The following is a 21,483-nucleotide window of genomic DNA, read 5'->3' as shown; positions in this document are numbered from 1 at the left end:
ATGCTAGGGAGAGAAAATCATGAGATGAAGGTCTCGGGTTTTCCTTGATGAAGCGAAGACAGTCGACTTCTGAACTTGCTGGGAGAGAACTGGGTCCGGCAGGGGGAATTAGCTCGGATTGTAACTCCACGATAAATGGGAACCAGTTGCTCCGGGGCCACTTGGGTGCCACTAGGGCTGCTGTTCCTTGGAAGGTTCTCAGCTTGGTGAAGACTTTCAGCAGAAGGTTGGGTGGAGGGAACAGGTAAATCTTGGACCATCTGTTCCAATCCAGGGACATGGCCTCCACTGCTTCCGCTCTGGGGTCCTCGTATGGGGCCACGTAACAAGGAAGTTGTTTGTTGTCGCTCGTCGCGAAGAGGTCGATCTGCAGTTCCGGGACTTGTCGAGAGATGAAGGAGAATGAGTCCGCGTCTAAGGACCATTCTGACTCTATCGGGGTTGTCCTTGATAGAGCATCCACCGTCACATCTCTTCTTGGCCGCTAGGCGGAAGATGGGCAGTAACACTTGGTTGAGTTTGGGCGATCTTGAGCCCTGACGGTTGAGACATCTGACTACAACGGCGCTGTCCAGAGTTAGACGGATGTGGAACGAGGGGCGTGGAGACAGCCTCTTCAGAGTAAGAAGGACCGCCATGGCCTCTAAGATGTTGATGTGGAACATCTTGAATAGGGGAGACCATGTTCCTTGAATTTGTCATTGATGGGGGTGACCCCCCCCATCCTTCTAGCGATGCATCCATGTGGATAACGACCGACGGAGGCGGTGGTTGAAGGGGAACTGATCTTCTCAGGTTCTTTGCCTCCGACCATGGCTTTAGGAGTGAGTGAAGCCTGGTTGGTAAAGGTCTCTTGAGATCTCTTCGAGCAATGGATGCGTATCTTCTCCAGACTCCCGATGCATCTTTTAGCTGTGCTCGTAGCACTGGATCTGTCACTGAAGCGAGCTGGAGGGAGCCGAGCACCTGCTCCTGTTGACGTCTTGAAATCCGTTTGGATTTTAGGAGTCTCTTGACAGATCCCGCTATTTCCTTCCTTTTCTTCTGAAGAATGGAAAGACGGTGTGACTGAAGGTTCCCATGGATTCCTAGCCATTGAAACTTCTGAGCTGGAGAAAGTCGAGACTTTTTGGTGTTGATCTTGAAACCCAGATGTTCCAGGAATTGGGTCAAATTTCTGGAAGCGTGCAAGCATTCTTCTGACCATGCCGCCCAAACCAGCCAATCGTTCAGGTAAGCCATCACCTGGACGCCTTGTAAGCGTAGCTGTTGGACGATCGTTTCCGCGAGCTTCGTGAAGATCCTTGGAGCTATGTTGAGTCTGAAGGGCATGGTTCTGAAAGCGTACTGCCTTCTTTGAAGCCTGAATCCTAGGTAGGAGGAGGCCTGGAGGGAGGACGGGAGGGAGGGCGAGGGAGAGGGGCCTACATTCCTCCAATGTAGGGCAGGGTTTCCCTTCCTCCACTGCCTTCAACACTGCCAGCAGGGACTTTTCGGCGAAGGGAAAGACCATGGTGGCAGGAGCAAGAAAGGATGGATGTTTCTTGCTTAGGGCCGGCAACTTGGAGTTGGTGTAGCCCTTGCTCTTAAGGCAGCCGGCCAGAAGAGCTTGAGCTTTTGCATGGTCAAAGACAATGACCTCCTTAGGCTTGGTTTCCTCCTTGGAAACTGGCTCGGACTTGAGACGGATGTAACAATCCGGATATGCTTCGAAACTAGGTGGAAACTCCACCTCTTCAAGGGGAATGGCGTCTAGTTTAGTTTATCATTGACGAAAATTCGTCCACTCGTGATTGGCATGTGCTCTGCATGCCTCCATGGGTTAGTCACTGAGCAAGGGGGAAGGTCCTTAACGTTGATCTTCCTGGCCGTCTGTTTCGACAGACGGAGGATCTCCCTCTTGAGGTCTTCGTCTCTCTTACGAAACCTCTCGTTCAGGAGCGCCACCAGGGCCTGGAGGCTATCCTGGTTTTCCACTACCGCCCGTGTAGGAGTGGAAGAGGTAGAGGGAATTGGTTCCGTTACAGCAACGGAAGTAACAGAGGGGGCGCAGGCGACATCACCCTCGGAGTCAGGAGCCTCCACATGCTCCTCCTCTTCTCGACCCTCGAACATCAGGGTGCTTTCGGTGGTGTCCGACACTTCCGACATTCGTTCCACCTCATCAAGATGGAAGTCTTGAAGTGCGTCCGATACATCCGGTTCAACCGTCAGCTGGACGCAGGGGATCTCAGGCTTGGGGATAACAGCATCCGCAGATGCCTTTGGGAAGAGCAAAGCTCTCATCTTCTCTCTTGGGAGATAGGGCCCCGTGGCATTCTTCTGGAAACCATGCACCCATTTGCGTAGTTTCTCTCGGGCGATGTCCCTGGCCTCCGCTGATGGGGGGGGGGGTCCTCGAACACCTCATGGAGCAGGTCTTTGCAGACAATGCAAACCTGCGGGTCTCAATACCGTAGAGTCCCTTGAGTGATGGAACAGCTGCGGGTTCGGCATGCCAAGTGGCCGTAGAAGTCCGGGCGCCGAACGCTGCAGAAGGCGCTCTCACACCGGATGTACTCCTCCTGTAAAAGAAAGGTGGACATGAGTCTACAGGAGTCATATACAATGACTTAAAGTAATCTTAGATTAGTCTTAAAGTTATTTAAACTTAATATAAGATTCCTTTTCAAATGTAAGCTTAGGATAGGTAAGTTGGAAAAGAAGCAGAAAAGACACATACTTGTGCATCCCACCCAGCCAATTGCCGTGACCCCACACCATAACTAATTCTAGGGGCTCTTTAAGAGCCTTATGAGGTGGAAGGATTATCCACGTTGGATAAAGCATAGCTTAGACTTCCTCCAGGGTATTAGTCATGGTGAGAGGGGAAGCTGAGTTCATTCACCATAGAAGAAAAGGGAGAGAAATGATTCCTCCCTATTCAGATAGGTCCCGGCAAGGGACTGTGCATGGATGCACAGAGTATGCTAGAAGAATTTACTGCACAACTATACACCATAGTTTTCTGCCTAGGGAATGTACTATACCATAGATGTACTGCTATCATATATAGCTATACAATAGTCACCGCCAGCAGGGAAGAGGTGACAGTCCACTGAAGTAATATGATTAGGTGGGGCCGGCAGCATGATAGCATGCCGGAAGTGCGCTGGGCGCCGGCAAATCCCCATCGAGGGGGAACCCCCTCCCTGTCATCAGTCTATGTGGCAGAGAGAGGGCGAACCTCAGGATGATGGCAGATCGCCGGCAAGTCGGCGCCCCCCCGGCAGTCGGCAAGCAACCGGCGAAGGTATTCCAACACTGACGTCAATCAATGACACAGAGAGGATACCGGGTTACGCTGACGGCTGTTGCCGGCAAGGTAGTGACGGTAGTGGACCGGCACTGATCAGGTAGAGAGAAAGGATAGGGGAAGAGGGAGGGAAGGGCAGTAGCTCACTACCCAAACCTCGTCTTCCTCCGGAAGGAGTGTTCAAATGAAAGGGAGAGGGTGGCAACCTTTCATCCAGCCGCAACAGAGCCGGCAGCCGGCTAGCATTGCGGATGGCGGCCCAAGAGAGGACCGAAGAGCACTCTAAGATAGTGAGGTCTTCCGCCGGTAGACCGACCTGTCGTATGCAATCCCATAGTTCGACTATATGCGGGAAGCGCAGCAGTTCGGACTACCCAACGAAAGGACCGAGCCGAACCCACAACCCACGGGCACGCAGTGGAGTTGTAGGACGGCGGACAGAGGTGTGATGGCTAGGCCAACACTAAAGGACAGAGGGGGGGAGGGGCAAGGGTCCTGAGGGGGAGTGTAGGGGAAGGCGTAGCCCTCACCGACACTCCAGAGGGGGAGGGGGTTTCTGTTCCAGAATCAGCACTATCCCAGGTGTAGGAAGAATTCGTTCTCCAGCCTAGGGTAGGTTAGTTCAGAGGAGGTACAGCACTAATGTACTGTCTAAACTATAAAGAAACAGAATCCCCTGGCCTGCCTAACCTAGGCTAGGGAAGCAAGTCCCTAACTCAGGGAAGGCAGGTGTAGGACAAGTCGGTAGACCACAGGGAGGAAGGGTTGAAACCCTACCAGGTGTGGACTAGGGGGAAGGGCAGAGCCCCCATATCTTCGCCGATCAGCAGAGACCAAAAGGAGAGTTCATTCACCTAAAGGGGTAGCTGGGGGCGAATGACTGGTACTCTGAGGTTCTGTCCCAAACTCAAAGCTCATGTACTATGGCTAGGAGCGGGGCAAGAAAATCCTAGCCTAACCTCACTTGAATACGATTCAAGGTAAGGAGGGCTAGGATGTAGCCTAGGCTACCTCAGAGGGAGGAGATTACATTGGGTAAGGTAACTGGGGAGGTGTGAAAGTATACAAAAGCCCTAGCGTTAGGTTAGGGGCAAGGGAGTCGACTACCAAGATCATCGAAACTCCTTGTATACTTCCTAGAAGGCGAAAAACATATGTGCAATCACTGAATCTTATACATATAAATGCCTAATATCTTCATTTCGTAACTTAACACTAGGAACACTTATTATATCATGCATGAAAGTAAACAAAAACGCCTAGGCTATCGAGCCTAGGGGCTAGGCTAGCAATTTAGCATACGAATCGGCTACCTACACTTGCCGAAATTGAATACTGTCGGCATAATATAACTAATTCCTAGCAATGAAGACTAAATAACTAATGCTGATAATTAGTTATAAGACTGGGAAGGTTGTTCTGGCTAACTAAATAAAGCATGCGAAGCGAACTACAGCCTCAGCGTCATGACGCCTCCGGTCAAGGCATAGCTCCGCCACAAAACCACGGTATTTCAAGATAAAAAGATGTTACTTTACGGCCAGAGCTGATTTATACAATACAAGAATATGGTACTCAACTTTCCAGAAGAAGGCGAGGCAGAAAATTGCGACATGATGAATCACTTAGCGAAAAACTGGGAAAAAACACCTGGTCATAAACGCTACGTGAGAAGGAATGAGGATGGCGCGCAACGGTGACGTCAACCAAGATGGCGGCCAACATGGCGACTGGTTATGACGTCGCCGAGTACCGTAACAGTAACGAAGGAGGAGAACTTAGTAACGGCTTCTCCCATAACTTGCCACACTTCCCCCTCAAAGCGTAAACGCTATGTGGGGTGCAGATAGCTATGTGGCGTGTCAAGCATACGTCCCCTATTATTACAAAATCTCCTAAAGGGAAACCTTATGGGTACTCGCGCCAGAAGTTAGAATTCTGTGAAACCTTTAGTTTAATTCTCTGGGAATATCTACTGTAGTCATATATACCCTTAGGAAGCTACTGAAGGAACCTTCCATCAGGACGACATGGCTTGAGCCCAAAAAAATACAGTATTGTACATGGAAAGAGATGAAAAATGGGTGGTAAACGCGTTTGAATAGGCAAGTTTCTGTTCGCCATGGCCCTAATGGAATTATTCCTGTTGTTTCGAAATATGCGATTTTCCAAATTCTCGCATAATTCAGGACCCTACTGTAGTTAAACAGCAAGACAGAAGAGAGCTTATAAAAATAGGTCAAAGTAATATTGAGGAGAAGAAATAGAAGACTGAAATTTGAATTTGAACTTGGGGAACAATTTCTCTAAATTCAAAAGCCCTCTTTCTCGTCACAATGCTTCAACATGGAAACGATATTCCCTGTTGAAACACGATGACTTCATCAAGGCATTCTCTCATTACAAGGGTATGTGACTAGGAAACTATATTGAGATGTTACTCATAAGAGGGCATTTAATGAAAGATGAATTTATCAACCAGGTTCTAGGATTAATACCCCATCATTAAAGGAGGAGCACCTAGTCAATTCCACAATAAATTAGAGTATTACACAATGACCTAAAGAAGTTTAAGAGTTGAAATTTGTACTTATCACATTATTGTAACATAAAAGATAAGAAGCTCAAAAAAATGTAAAAGCATCGTCAACTAACTCACCACATGACTCTCTAAGGGTATCAATAAGTGTTGTACGGTGACCTTGCATTGCCTTCAAGAAAGTGGCAGTTGCCATTTTTCGCAGTTCATGAGCAAGGTCAACTGTTGTTAGAATACTCTCTCTTAAATCTTGGGGAAATCTGTTTTTGTACTGATGGCCTAGAAGTAAAGCATGATGGCCCAAATACATGCTATTGTTGTGAACAACAGCTGCAAAAAAAAAAAAAATTAAAACAATAAATGCAATTAAAATGGAGAAAATCTATTTTGAAAACAGTATTAATAACAACTAAACAGCCTCCTTGAAGGTTTCAGTAAAGCATTTGATAGTCAGCAGATATCAAAGCAACAAATAAACAACAATATACATAAATTATAAATTAAATAGTAATGTCATTATTTACAAATACTGCACAGTGTACGTCTTCACCAGAATAAAATACATCTAGCCCTCTTTTCCATGTTCTTTCTTTTTGTGAATTAAACATGGAAGCTAATTTTTATAGAAACAATAGAAAACTTTAAATTATTAATCTTGACAAGTCTGAGATGGCATCTTTGGATATACAGTCTGCATATTCACTTATACACAGATGACCATTTGGTATTAATTTAGAAAATCATAATGATTCACTCATACACAAAAGAAATCTAAAAATCTGAAAAAGAAAGACTTCTGGATTTAAAGGCACTGATAATAATATTTTAAAAAATGGCAAGTAGCCTTAACTATCTAATTATGATAATTATAAGTTTTCTTCTATAAAAACAGTATACAATTTCAACATATGAAATATGATTGTTACCAGATAATCAGATATTCTAAATTCTAACTACCATTTTTTTTATCTATCATAACACACTTTTACATGATAAAAAATTGAAACTTGTGATAAATTCAAAATAATTATATTGCACAACCTTTCAGACATGAGCTTTGTTTGCACAAGTATTAGTCTGGTTGGTTGGGATATATTGTCCTAGACTAATCACAAATGCAAAAAAAAAAAAAAAGAAAAAAAAAAAAGAATGCTGCATAAGTTTCCAATTTGTGCACAATAGTTTCTGTCAACCAGCATTAAAAAAGTTGGTCTTTAATAGCGATGGACCGTATATCATTAAGTAGCATTTCATGCACAACTGTAATAAAAGTTGCACTAAGATCAAGTAATATTAAAATACAACATTTATTTTCATCTATCATTTATACCAAAACATATAGTCGTCTCCTAGAGCGTAATTTTCTGTAAGCAGACTGGTTATCTGGCAAAGCTTCTATTTCTTCTAACTGACTAATTAGTTGTCCAAGAATTACATACTCTAGCACTTTTGAAATAAAAGATGGATTCAAAATAGGTCTATACGAGCTTAATTCCTGATAATCTAGATTCAAGAGCACTTTTCAGAATTGGCGGAACTATAGCCATTTTCTCTGATTTTAGAAACTAACACTCATCAATTCTTGTATTTGCTATTCTTGTGATTATATCGGCAAGATTAGAATTTTTTCTTTTCTCCAGTTACTTCAGATATTGGCATTGGATTTATTGCACAATTAGTTTTCTTTGCTCTTTACCACCTATGCAGAAAGTATAATCGGAGAATATCAGTGTGGTTTCCGAGCTGGACGTTCTACTATTGACCCAATTTTCTTCCTCAGACAAGTCATAGAAAAATACTGGGAATATAATAAACAACAAACCCACTTATTCATAGACTTCAAACAGGCATATGACAGCATACACCAAACATCAATGTGGAATATAATGGGAGAATTCGGAATACAGTATTTATATACATTTTTATATATATATATATATATATATATATATATATATATATATGTGTATAAGAATTGTAATGCCCTTTGATATTATTGTAACAGAACATTACATTGCATTACAGTACAATTGAAATATCCAAGGGTACCCTGTATACACATATATATATACTGTACCCTCAAAACTCATAAGAGTAACAAAAGCCTGTTATAGAAATACCCTATGTTCAGTTAGATGCAGCTCAAGATATACCACCACTTTTCAGGTGAAAAGCGACCTAAAACAAAGATGAATCCTATCCCCCCTTCTCTTCAACCTGGTAATGGAAAAGGTAGCAAGAAGCATAACTGCCAGGCAAGAAGGGGTCACTTTTAATAACGTAAGGGTCAACTGCTTAGGCTATGCTGATGACATAGATATCATAGGGGTCAACCTCAGGGAGGTGGAGAACCTAACAACACAGTTCAAAACAATGGCTTGCCAGGTGGGACTAGAGATAAATGAAGGCAAAACTAAAATCATGGAAGTAGCAAGAACACCGCAATTACAAGGAAATGTAGATCTTGCAGGCATCAGAATTGAGACAGAAGAGTCCTTTAGATATCTGGGTACTATTAACTCGCAGAATGCTGGAATGGCTGAAGAAGTTACAGCTAGGATTGGAGCAGCCAACAGATGTTATTTCAGCCTTACAGACCTTTATAAACGACGATCAATCTCCCGTAAAACAAAATTGAGAATATATAACACAGTTATCAGATCAGTTTTGATAAATGGATGCGAGACATGGTCTCTAACAAAAACAGAGAAAAAATGTTAATTTTTTGAGAATGGGATTCTGAGACGAATAGAGGGGCCCATCTATGACCAAGAAATAAATGGATGGAGACGACAACATAATAGAGAAATAAGAAATAGTACAAACCAACCAAATATATGTGATATAATTAGATCAAGAAGACTTCAATGGGCAGGACACATGGCTCGTATGGATGAGGATAGAGCTCCAAAGAGGATATTCTTGGCTGAAGTTGCTGGAAGAAGACCGGTAGGACGGCCAAGAAAAGATTGGAGAAGATGCTTGGAGGAGGATGTAAGAATCTCTGGGGGAAACCCAAATGAATGGCTCCATGTGGCACAGGATAGAGAAGAGTGGAGAATCCTATCACGAGCGGTCATGGGTCAAAATGTGGCCTGAGTATCACCAGAGTGAGTGAGTGAGTGAGTGCTCTTTTGATAATCCTGGTGACATTGTCTTATGTTATATTTTTAAAAATCGTTAATTTCAACATTGTATCTGGCGTAACACTAATATGACAAATTCGGATTGATTGACTGATTGATTTGAAGTTCTCTGGCATCCTGACATCGGTCATTGACGCTGATATCGTTTACTATGGATAAAGATTAAAAGTATATTCAATTAAAACCAGAAAAGTAAATATGTTATAAAATTTGAATAGCATTAAGAAAACCTGCCTCTGATATAAATTTAAAAATGCCACTAGCATTGTACAACATATCAGGTCCAAGGATCTTGGCACGGAAGAACCTGCTATCCTCACTCTGAGCCTCAAACAGATATCGATTTCTTTCTGTGCTATAAGTGGGGGATCCCATTATACCTCTGAGGGGATAAAACAATCGTAATTTCTCTCATCTTATTTTCGGTTAAAAAATAAGATACGACTTGTTCCCAATTGTTATAAATAGAATTCTTAATTGCTGGTAAGAAAATCATTACAGAGAATAAGATACCTTCTTGGTAGTAACTCGGCTGCAGCACCCTTAGCCAGTAAATCTGCCTCTTCATTTCCAGTCACACCTACGTGTGCCGGAACCCAGCAAAATCGAACAATTATACCTTTTAGGCCAATAATTAAAAGCCACTCTAAAAACTTTAAAACTAAAGGGTTACTAGAGTTACACCCTTCTAAAGCTTGAAGGACACTTCTTGAATCATTATAAAGGGTAAAATTGCCATAATCTTTTAACGTTATTTTCTCAATAGCGGTTAGTATGCCATATAATTCAGCAGTGAATATGGAAATTATTGGAGGAGGTTCACCTCTACAGTTAAAAGTACTACTATACCCTGCAAATCCAATGCCAGCATCAGATTTGGAGCCATCTGTATATATAAAAGTTGATTCCCTATGTTCATGTTTCATAAAAAGAGACCTAGCTTCTAATTCAGTCACTTTTTTTAACACCAATAAAATATTTACAAGATATCTCTGGTAAATTCCACAGAGGAATTGATGATATCTTATGTGAAAGCACCTTACCTCTAATTATATCAAGACTGTTTAATAATTGTTTAACCCAAAAGCCATAAGGTTGAGGAGATTTTGGGTGCAACTCAAAGTATGTTGAGTGCCTTACAAGGCTTGCAGTCTGAAAGGCTAAAGAGTTAGGGAGTCTTTGTAACCTAAACCAATACCGAATAATGGAAGACATTCAGTAAGGGCCTAAAGATAACTCTACATCATCAACAAGGAGACTTGTGATAGGTGAGATTCTAAACGCTCCTGTGGGCAATCTGATACCAACATGATGTACCGAATCTAATATCTTTAATCAGCTTGGAGAGGCTCAGGAGTATATTTCACACCCAAAACTAATTTTGGAAAAAATTAAGACCTTGTATAATTTCAAAATAGTTTTACGGTCTGGCCCCCATGATGTGTGGGGCAATAGTTTTACGGTCTGGCCCCCATGATGTGTGGGGCAATACTTTTAAAAGATTCAGAGTCTGAAGACATTTAGCTTTTAACGCCTTCAAGTGTGGGACCCAGTCAACCTACAATTAAAAATCAATCCTAAAAATTTAGCTTCCCCTACAAAAGGGATCCGTTAACCTTTGATGTATATATCCGGGTCTGGATGTACTCCCCGGATACAACAGAAATGGACAGTAGTAGTTTTACTTGTCAAGAACTTAAATCCATTCATATCGGCCCACTGGATAATATTGTCAATTGAGAGTTGTAGTTTTCTCTCAACAATTGCCGTTCTAGCTCCATCAAATGATATGAAGAGATTATTCATAAATAGTGTTGAGACAACATCCCAGGGAGGGACTGAGGATATCCCATTAATTGCTAGTGCAAACAAGGTTACACTCAGCACACTACCCTGAGGAACTCCCTCTTCCTGACGTTTACTCTCTGACAAGAGTTTCCCCCACTCTTACTTGAAAAATTCTAGGTGAAAGAAATGACTGATTAAAAAGTGGTAGCTCTCCTCTTAATCCCAATTCATGAATGGTTTTAAGTACAGTGGAACCTCTACATACGATTGTTCCAACCTCCGAAGTAAAATTCCACCAAATTTTTGTCTCGACACCCGAAGTCATGCTCCAACATCCGATATAGATCTTGTTTACGCCGGTAGATGGCAGCACGTGGGAGGGACGCTATTGAGATTCGAGTGCTCTGTTCTTTGTTCTTGTGTGTATCGTGTGGTTGTCCTCTGTTCGGTCTGTTATCAACAGTGCTTATTTTCTTAATTTTTTCACATTTCATTTTTTATTTTACCCATAATCATGGTGCCTAAGAAGCTAAGTTTCAGAACAGGTAGTGGTGAGAAAAGGAAGAAGGCAATTCTTTCATTGGAATTGAAGCAAAAAATTATAGAAAAACATGAGAGCAGTGTGTAAGTGAGTGATATGGCTGAACAATAGGGCCGGAATAGATCTACAATCTCGACAATCATCAAGCAGAAGGCACCCATCAAAGCAGTCAAACCATAAAAGGGAATCACCATTATTTCAAGACGTCGTAGCAATACCCTGGAAGAGATGGAATGCCTTTTGTTGATAGGGATAAAGGACAAAGAGATTGATGGCAACGATCATTTGTGAGAATTGCCAGCGTGATGAACTGAAAGAAAGAAAAAAGTGAAGCAAAGAAAACTAAGATAGCATTAACAAGCTCTTTTAAAAAAGTCCACACTCTATTTGTTTCTCTCTAAACATAGCATTAACATGCTCTTTAAATAAAATCTCTCTCTCTCTCTTGTTCTTCTTCACTGTTAGTGTTAGAGACGTCTATTAATTTATTCTGAGAGAGAGAGAGAGAGAGAGAGAGAGAGAGAGAGAGAGAGAGAGAGAGAGAGATATTAAAAAAATGTGTTTAGAGTACATATGATTTTTAACAGCATCCATGAGTTGATAGACAATTACAGTGGAACCTCTACATCCGAATTTTCCAACATCCGAAGTAAAATTTGAGCAAATTTTTGACTCTACACCCGAATTTTATTTCGACACACGAAGTAAGCAATTTTCGTCGTACCGGTTGTATCCGAATTTTTCGACACGCGAAGTACAATTCGAACACGTTCCTACTCTACACCCGAATTTTTTTTTCGACACCCGAAGTAAACAATACTCGTACGCGTAGTCGGTGCTCGTAGCGCCTGATGTGTTTTTTATCTCCGCCGATAGAAGGCAGCACTTCGACCTCGGAGGGACCCTCAATTAGCGCGGCTTGGGTCAGTCCTCTGTTCTCGTCGGCTTCTTGCGGTTGTACCCTGTGCGTTCTGCTATTATTGTACTGTTTTAATCGTGATTTTTTACGTGCATCCTTTTACGGTAATTTACGTAAAGTATGGGTCCTAAAAGGCTTAGTTTTGCAAGTGGTAGTGAAAGTGGTGAGAAAAGGAAGAAGGAAATGCTTTCTTTAGACGTAAAGCAGGAAATTATTGAGTGAACTTGCTAAACAGTATGGCCATAATATGTCGACGATCTCGACAATCCTTAAACAGAAGGAAGCTATTAAAGCAGTGAAACCTTCTAAGGGGATCACCATTATTTCAAAACGTCGTAGCCCTATCATAGAAGAGATGGAACGACTTCTGCTAATCTGGATCAAGGACAGAGAGATTGTTGGCGACACCATCACCGAAACCGTCATCTGCGAGAAGGCGCATGCCATCTTTACGGACTTGAAGGAGGAGAGCTCTGGGGGTAATGCTGGGGAGAGTTCAACTGAACCTTCCTCAGACGATTTCAAGGCATCTCGTGGCTGGTTTGAGAAATTTAAGAAACGGTCCAGGATTCATTCAGTTGTTCGCCACGGAGAGGCTGCTAGTGCTGACACAAAGGCTGCAGCTGACTTTGTCAAGAACTTTGAAAGGATCGTGCTGGAAGAAGGCTACATAGAGCAGCAAGTGTTTAATTGTGATGAAACCGGGCTGTTTTGAAAGAAGATGCCCAGTCGAACCTACATCACTGCCGAAGAGAAGAAATTGCCTGGGCATAAGCCAATGAAGGATCGGTTGACTCTTGCCCTATGTGCCAACGCTAGCGGGGACTTTAAAGTCAAGCCCTTACTGGTTTACCATTCCGAGAACCCTAGGGCCTTTAAGGCACACAACATCGATAAGGACCAGCTTCATGTTTTCTGGCGATCCAACTCGAAGGCCTGGGTCACTAGGCAGTTCTTTGTGCAATGGGTTAACCAAGTTTTCGGCCCTTCTGTGAAGAAGTATCTTCATGAACAGAAATTGCCTTTAAAGTGCCTGCTATGCCTTGACAATGCACCCGCTCACCCCCCCCCCCCCCCGGACTTGAAGATGATATCTTCGATGAATTTAAGTTCATAAAGGTGCTGTATCTTCCACCGAATACCACCTCTATCCTCCAGCCCATGGACCAGCAAGTCATCTCTAATTTTAAGAAGCTGTACACCAAGCACTTATTTAAGCAGTGCTTTAATGTCACGCAAAGCACCAACTTAACTTTGCTTGAATTTTGGAGGAGCCACTTCAACATCGTGCACTGCTTGAAGATCATAGATCAGGCTTGGGTGGGATTAACTCGACGGACCCTCAATTCTGCCTGGAAGAAGCTGTGGCCTGATGCAGTTTCTCCCCGAGATTTCGAAGGTTTTGACCCTGAACCTGATCCCGTGGTGGATGCAGCGGAAGACGTAGAGGAAATCGTCTCCCTTGGCAAGTCCATGGGTCTGGAGGTCGACGCAGATGACGTTACGGAACTCGTCGCCAAACATCACGACGAACTTACCACAGAGGAGCTCAAGGAACTCCATGCTATGTCTGAGCACATGAGTGATGACGAGGAAGGGATCGAGGAGGTAGAACATGTGTTAGGTTCGGCGCATATAAAAGAGGTGTTAGGAAAATATCAAGACGTGGTCGACTTCATTGACAAATACCACCCAAAAAAATTGCAGGTTTGTCGTGTAGTTGCGCAGTTCGATGATGTTTGCCTAACTCACTTTCGAAACATTCTGAAAAGCCGTACCAAGCAATTATCTATCGATAATTTCTTTAAAAAACTACAAAGCGAACTCGTGATGAAGAGGAGGGAAGTGATTCAAAGAAAACGGCAGAGTGAAGCGAAAGAAAGTGAAACAAAGAAAACGGCAAAGAATGAAGCGAAAGAAATTCAATCAATTTTAAGTGTAGAGCGTGAAAGTGATTAAAATTAATAATCAAAAAGAAAAAAAGAAAATGTAAAAAAATATAAAATATAAAAATAAAAAAAATAAGCTAAGTTATTTTATTCATTCATTCATTTTTTTTTTCTCTCTCTCTGCTAATATATATATATATATATATATATATATATATATATATATATACCTGTGTAACTTAAAAATAAGTTACGGTAGTGTACGTTTATCGTAGTTAACCTCTCTACCTCCTCTCCGCCCGTCCGTCTCATCTCTGCGTAGCAAGACCAACAACACCTGCGCTGGAGTTTCTAAGGTAAAGTGACGCTAAAAACCCATTTCTTATTTATCATTTTTTAACAATTCTTCTTTTTTACATGTCTATTATCTAATTTAGTGTGCATTATTCTCATGGGAAATTATGTGTAGTAGTTTATTAAGAAGTTATCAATGGTTTTTGGGCTCAACCACGGATTAATCCTATTTCAATGTATTCTTATGGGAAAATTCGTTTCGACATCCGAACATTTTCTACATCCGAAGTCGGTTGTGGAACGGATTAAATTCGTATGTAGAGGTACCACTGTAAATGTAACCAAGAAAATATCAGCGAATTTGAATTCCTTTATTAACTAAAACAAATACAGTATTGATACAAACTCTACTCGTGTGCGTATGCACAAACACACACACACACACAGGTGTAGGAATTGCTACGCAGTAGGAGACAGACGGTCGGGGAGGAGGTAGAGATGGTGACTGCGATAATGTACCGTAACTCATCACTGAGTGATGAAAATTAAAAATCAAAAAGAAAAAAAAAATGTTGAAAATATGAAATATAAAAACGAAAACAAAAATAAATAAGCTAAGTTAGATTAAAGTTTCCGTAGTGTAAGTTATGGTACGTTAACAGTCACCATCTCTACCTCCTCGCCGATCGTGTCTCCTGTGTAGGAATTCCTACACCTGTGTGAGTGTGTTTGTATCTATATTTGTTTTCGTTAATAAAGGAATTCAGATTCGCTGATACTGCTTTTTTACTTACATTTGTCTTTCAACTCGTTGACGCTCTTGAGAGAGAGAGAGAGAGAGAGAGAGAGAGAGAGAGAGAGAGAGAGAGAGAGAGAGAGAGAAGAGAGAGAGAGAGAGAGAGAGAGAGAGAGAGAGAGAGAGAGAGAGAGAGAGAGAGAGAGAGAGAGAGAGAGAATTTATTATAGAACATGTTAATGCTTTATTTAGAGAAACAGAAATAGAGAGAGGACTTTTTTAAAGTCACCATCTCTACCTTCTCGCCGATCGTCCGTCTCCTCCTGGTGTCCTCATGCGTAGCAATTCCTACACCTGCGTTGGCCTGTCTCTAAGGTAAAGTGACAATAAAAACACATTTTTTATCTATTATTTCTTTATAATTATCTTTTTTACATCTTTCTTTCATATTATGCCATTATGTTATTGTTATGTGTAATTATATATAGTAATTTATTAAGCAGTTATTATAGGTTTTTGGGCTGTGGAATGAATTACCTGTACTGTATACAAATTACTGTGTATTCTTATGGGAACATTTGCTCCACCATACGAAGCAGTTTCTGGAACGAATTAAGATCGTATGTAGAGGTTCCACTGTATACCATATCTCCATGTAGTATCATATGCCTTTTCAAGGTAAAAAAAAAGGCTGTTACATGGTACTGTTTGAAAGCAAAGGCTTCACAAATAGAGGACTCAAGTCGTATCAACACATAAGTCGTTGAAAGTGCATTTTTCTGAATTCGCACTGAATAGGTGAGAAAATACCCTTCTTTTCTATGTACCACATCAGTCTTGCATTGACCATCTTCTCCATGATTTTACAAAATCAAGATGTCAATGCAATAGGTCGATAGTTTGCTGCTAAAAACTTGTCCTTACCGGGTTTTAAAAAGGCTACAATAATGGCTAGTTCCCAAACACTTGGATAACTATGATCATGCCATATTCTATTAATAATTGTTTAAAATAAATAACTTTGTATTAAAATGTACATGTTTAATCATTGCATATGGAATTCCACCGGGTTCAGGGGCTGTATCGTTACAAGTAGCAAGTGCGGAATCAAACTATCTTTCAGGAAAGGAGAATTATATGACTTAGCTTCCTGTTGCAAAATTTAAATTTTTCTTTTCTTCGATGCTCCTATACTGGTGACCAGGAGCCGTTACACACTTGCATGATACATTTGAAAAATCATCAGCCAGGGCATTGCCAACAACATTTGCTTCAGTCACATACTGATCATTCACCTTCAACGAGGGTGGTGGGTCTGGGGTAAATTTGCTGGCAATTTTCTTATATTCCTCCATACAAAAGATGGTGGTGTTCAATTGTATACTGAAGAAACATAAGATACCCAAGATTGGCGCCTAGCTTCTTTCATGGCGCGATGGAACTGCGCTCTACACTTTTTGTATGATATCAAATTTTTTCTTAGTACGGTGTCTACACAATCTAGTCAGGATTTTCTGGTGGCTCTGTGCAAGGTAATTCATTCTGAAGACCACCATGGGACTGGTCATCGTTTGAACAATCCTGTGGATTGGGAATCGAATTGACTCCTGCTGTATGGAGAGTTCCATTCAGTAGGTCAATGGCATCATCGATACTTTCAAACTGATCTGCACTCACCTCGATTTCACTTAGCTCACGAAATTTAACCAAGTCCGCAAGGTCAAGATTCCATCGTGGCGATCTCTGTAAAGGTGGACCATTGTTGGTGTTTATAATGATTGGTGCATGATCACTAGTATGCCAATCATCTGATGGCCTTCAATTGAAATGAAGAAGGCAGTTAGAGCTTGCAATTGAAAGGTCATTGCATGACAAGGTACCTGTCTGAACATGGAAGTGTGTGGGCTCTCCTATATTAAGGAGTTCAACATCATTGTTTTCGACAATTGATGATATAACATCACCCCACAAAGGATGTCTATCATTAGAATCTCCAAGTAAAAGACAAGGTTGTGGGAGTTGTGATTCTACTAAATTATCATACGATATGTCATCATTTGGAGGCAAGTACAGAGTGCAAATTGTATATTTTCTTCCTATATCAATCTGTACAACCACTGCCTGCAGAGGTGTATGGATAGATAAAGATATTTGAGGAACATCCCTATGGGATGGGATTTCCGCCATGGCTCCCTACTCAGTGATCATATGGTATCCTATAGCTAATATATTCGCGAGGGCAAGGGGTATTAGCATCAAACTTGCTCTCCTGTAGACATATAATTACGGGGGAAAGCCCGTGAATTAAGAGCTTAAGTTCTTCATATTTGGCTCTTAAACCCTGACAATTCTATTGCAAAATGAAAGAAAAAACTATGCTTTATTTTTTTGGAAGAACTTTTGGATGAGGTCTTCCCATTAGCAATTTTTTATCTAACACTATTTCCCAGTGGTTTTATTAGAGAGGGTCTTATTAAATTGGGATTTCTGTTTGTTATTTTCTTTTTCTCCTTTTGATCTATTTGTTGAAGTGGAATCTCCATTAATTTAGGTAAGGACATAGCCTGGGAGAGGTCAGTATTATCCTTTGTAATGGTTGATAATGGTTGGATAGTGGTGGGCAATGTCTTTTTTCTGGGCTCCGACCTGTGCCGCCCAGTGAAATGCTCCTTTAGCATCATTTCTAAGGTATATAACTGCTAAATAGTACCAGAGAAAAAATTGCATAGGAATGCTAGGTGTGAACCCAGCTCACTCACCTGAAAGGTGTCGGTATAAGTAATACGGGCGTGAAAATCACATGCAGAGGTCTCGTACCAATTAGATATCTCCTCGTCAACATCCCCCAAACCAAGAGGAGCCGTCCCAAGTCCACCACAGACCGTCGCTACCAACAAGCCCACCCACGCCAATGACGTCACTCCTCATTTAGCATCGCTCGTTAGTTGCTGTGATTTTTTGGATTTTTACACCCTTTCTGCTCATGATGTCGGACTCTCAATCTTCCTCATCGAAGTTAAGTACCAGACTTATGTTTTCTGAGCTTTCGGAGGTAGCATTTACCTTACTTTTAGTGTTTTTACATGAGTATTTGTTTCCCTATTGTTGTCGGCCCCGCGACGCGGCGGCCATTTTAGTTCTTGCTACCTCCTTGTCCGTTCTTAACGATTTACATTTGGTCTTCCATACTATTTGTTATTCGTTTCGAACCTTGCGCTTTTACCGATGCTTGAGCAGTTATTTTACTATTATTGTTATCACCATGGTTATCCCATGCCGTGTTAGGCCCGTTCTTAACGATTTACATTTGGTCTTCCATACTATTTGTTATTCGTTTTGAACCTTGCGCTTTTACCGATGCTTGAGCAGTTATTTTACTATTATTGTTATCACCATGGTTATCCCATGCCGTGTTAGGTTATGGCGGCGCACCTCTCGGTCAGTACCGTGAAAACGCCTTGTGCTGATATCTTAAGATTAGTTCTCTTACCACGATTCCATGGAATCGCTGGTTTTTTTTTTTTTTTTTTTAGAGTTTAGTCATTATCTGAGGGGGACTCTCTATCGACAGTGTTTTATGTTTAGTTTACCATTAGGTTTGTTCCGTTCAGTGTTATGTTGGCACCCCTGTCCAGCCCTGGTCCTCCCAGTACTGGCGGGTGCGCCCTTGCATTGTTTGTTTTCACTGCCTTTCTTGCGTCCCCCTCTCTCTCCATGAGAGGATTCTCATATATTGTATCAGCTTATCTTGCATGCCTTAACCTAGTTATTTTATTCCGTGTTGTGATCATTCGTTATGTTAGTGTCTCGCGATCTGGTCGGACAGGTTGGTCCTCCTGTCCTTGCTCGGCCTCTCGCGATCGCCCCATATCCATCTGCGGCTCTTGGCTCCTCCCACTCCCTGATCTCGAGTATGCCTCCCCATACTCCTCTTCCTCTCTGTGGCTCCTCCCACTACCTGAGCCTGAGTATGCCAACGCATACACCCCATCCCCCCTGGGGATACCTGCCATCTGTTAGAGACCTGGAGTCAGCTGTTTGGGTTCTCGGCCGATCCCTCTCGTCCGTTCTCTCCCCCCATCCCTCCCCGGGATACCGTTTGACTCCTGACCTTATCCGAGCCTAGATCTGTTCCACTTGCGAGTTATTCACTTCCTTCCGCCACAGCCGGATTCCCACCCTCTTCGATTGGCCATCAGGAGAGCGGGAGTTTTGGTTGTTCCTTTGGTTGTGAGCTCTCTGTTCATTCCCCATGGGGAATATTATATAGTTTTATTGAGTGTTAATTACTTAAGGTTCCTTTCAGTAGGGAGTCCGCCCCCTCCTACCCCGGTAGGTCCGGTGCTTGTCTCCCTCACTCAGTTGTCTCTCCGGAGCCAACGGAATCATGTTATGTTAACCTTATATCTCTACGTGTTCACTCTCTGATGCCTAAGGGATCTTATCTCCCTTACCCTTACCCGGAATGATCTCACCATACACGGAATCCCCTTATTATTTATTATTAAGTTAATCATTAACTATATGGTTCATTCTAATTATAAGTTAACTTAATTCATACTTTTTCTCCCGGCCCCGCCGGGAGAACATTATATAGTATCCTAATGCTAAAGTTTCTTATCGTTTACTTTAGTCCTGGCACACCCGGGATCCCCGTAGGATACCGATTTACTTATGATACTTATGTATCCCTTTTATTACAGGTGGTTCGCTGTATGATGACAGCCTGTGCGGCCGTTCTACAGCAAGCTTGCGGACATGATGTATGTAGGTCACACGCCCACTGTTCGGTCCACGTCGGCGACTTAACTATCTGGCATCCCGACAACTGTGTGGTCTGCTACGACCTTGTCTCCACCCTCACTTCGGACTCAGTAAGTGTTCCTACCGTTATTATACGTTATAGTTTTTCTTAAACCAATTTCAGAATTTACCTGCTATCCGGTTATATTCTAATTTTAAATTAATCATAGGAGACTCCGACGACGCATGCGTTCGGTTTATTCACCTTCTCGGTGTTCCCTACCTCTCCTTCCTTAGTAACGGTACCTTCTCTTTCAGAGCTCACAGTCTGCCAAGTCTACAGCCTTGGCGCGACGCAAGGTATGGGTCGGCGGGTTCGCCCGCAACGTCAAGGCCAGGCACCCCTACGTTCTCTCTGAGGAGATGTGCAACCTCCTTTACCCAAACGCCAAACATTCAGCGGCTGTTCCTAAGGAGTTGGCGATCCTATCATCGCCGGGATCACTGAGCAACTCCTCTCCGAAGACCCCGGTGTTCCTGGAGAAACCATCACCAGTGACGTGGCCGCCATGAACTTGGACGTCGAACCCCTGGCCTTGGATGAGCCAGACCCAGGTAGGACTGTAAGTGAGGCAAGTGAGTCCCGGTCTAAGATTCCTGTCCTTAGTCCGGCTTTCTCTACATCATCTACTTCTTCCTTTCAGGGGTTCTCTGGACGACACCCCACTGATACCAGCAACCCTCCTGTGTTGCCGAAGGTTAAGTCCATACGTAAACCTCTAACTAAGACCCGCAGGTCTTCCAATACGACGAAACAACCAAAAACCCCTAGGACTTTGTCCTCACGAGTTTCGTCTTCCAGGGTCCCTGAGGACCCAGTCACACTTGCTCCTCCCGTCCTGGAGTCGAGAATGACACCCGGCTCGCAACCCACGCAGCCGGCGGTAAGCGCCCCGGCGCCTTCTATCAACGTGTCGGCTTTTTTCAACACCTTAGAACGCCTGTGTACCTTAGTTAACACCCTCGTCTCTAAGGTTCAGAACCAAGAGTCTCTCGTCGAGGGTCTCATGCGCTCCGGTCTGCCCCAACAGCAGCAGTACGCTATTCCGGATACCTCGAAACTCCCGGAGTTTGTCAAGAACAACCCGTGGAAGTTAGCAATTCATGCACCCTTTAAAGATGGGATGTTGACCATTGAGGGTTTTGGCACTCGGCCGGTGGAAGATTTTGAGTTCTACCCGCCGGGTTTGCAGTTTCCTTTCCCTGGCTTCGCCCGCCTCACGGAAGAGGCTCTGGTCCGCCTAGACAAAGTTCCTAGGGAGACCGTCATTTACCCGAAAGAACAGGCCCAATCCACTTGGGTTCGGACCCTTAATGAGCTGGAGTGCGTCAACACGATGCTCACTCCTTTTAAGAGTTCCTACACCATGTTTGTGGCAGACGAGCGCACCCCTACGCCGTGTGTCACTAAGATCATGGACCTTGCCATGCAGGCTGTCAACGAAGACAAGCCATTACCGCAGCTGCGGGAAACAGACTTGACTTCCCTTGTTTTCCCGGGGGACCATGAGTGCTGGACTGGTGCCCCAGCGA

At 42.9% G+C, this 21,483-nt stretch overlaps 1 protein-coding gene across 1 annotated transcript in view; it reads right to left on the bottom strand.

Annotated features, from left to right (window-relative positions):
- Zw10 (Zeste-white 10) overlaps positions 1–21,483 on the bottom strand; it is a 648,851-nt gene that overhangs the window by 143,977 nt on the left and 483,391 nt on the right. Inside the window, exon 10 of the mRNA XM_068376802.1 lies at positions 5,955–6,164. Within this exon, the coding sequence (XP_068232903.1) occupies positions 5,955–6,164 (210 nt within the window). The remainder of the gene's footprint in view (positions 1–5,954; positions 6,165–21,483) is intronic.

Source organism: Palaemon carinicauda, chromosome 7, assembly GCF_036898095.1.
Source record: "Palaemon carinicauda isolate YSFRI2023 chromosome 7, ASM3689809v2, whole genome shotgun sequence".
Lineage (NCBI taxonomy): Eukaryota > Metazoa > Arthropoda > Malacostraca > Decapoda > Palaemonidae > Palaemon > Palaemon carinicauda.
The sequence above is the reverse complement of the archived record's forward strand: the minus strand, read 5'-3'. Positions and strand labels throughout refer to the sequence as shown.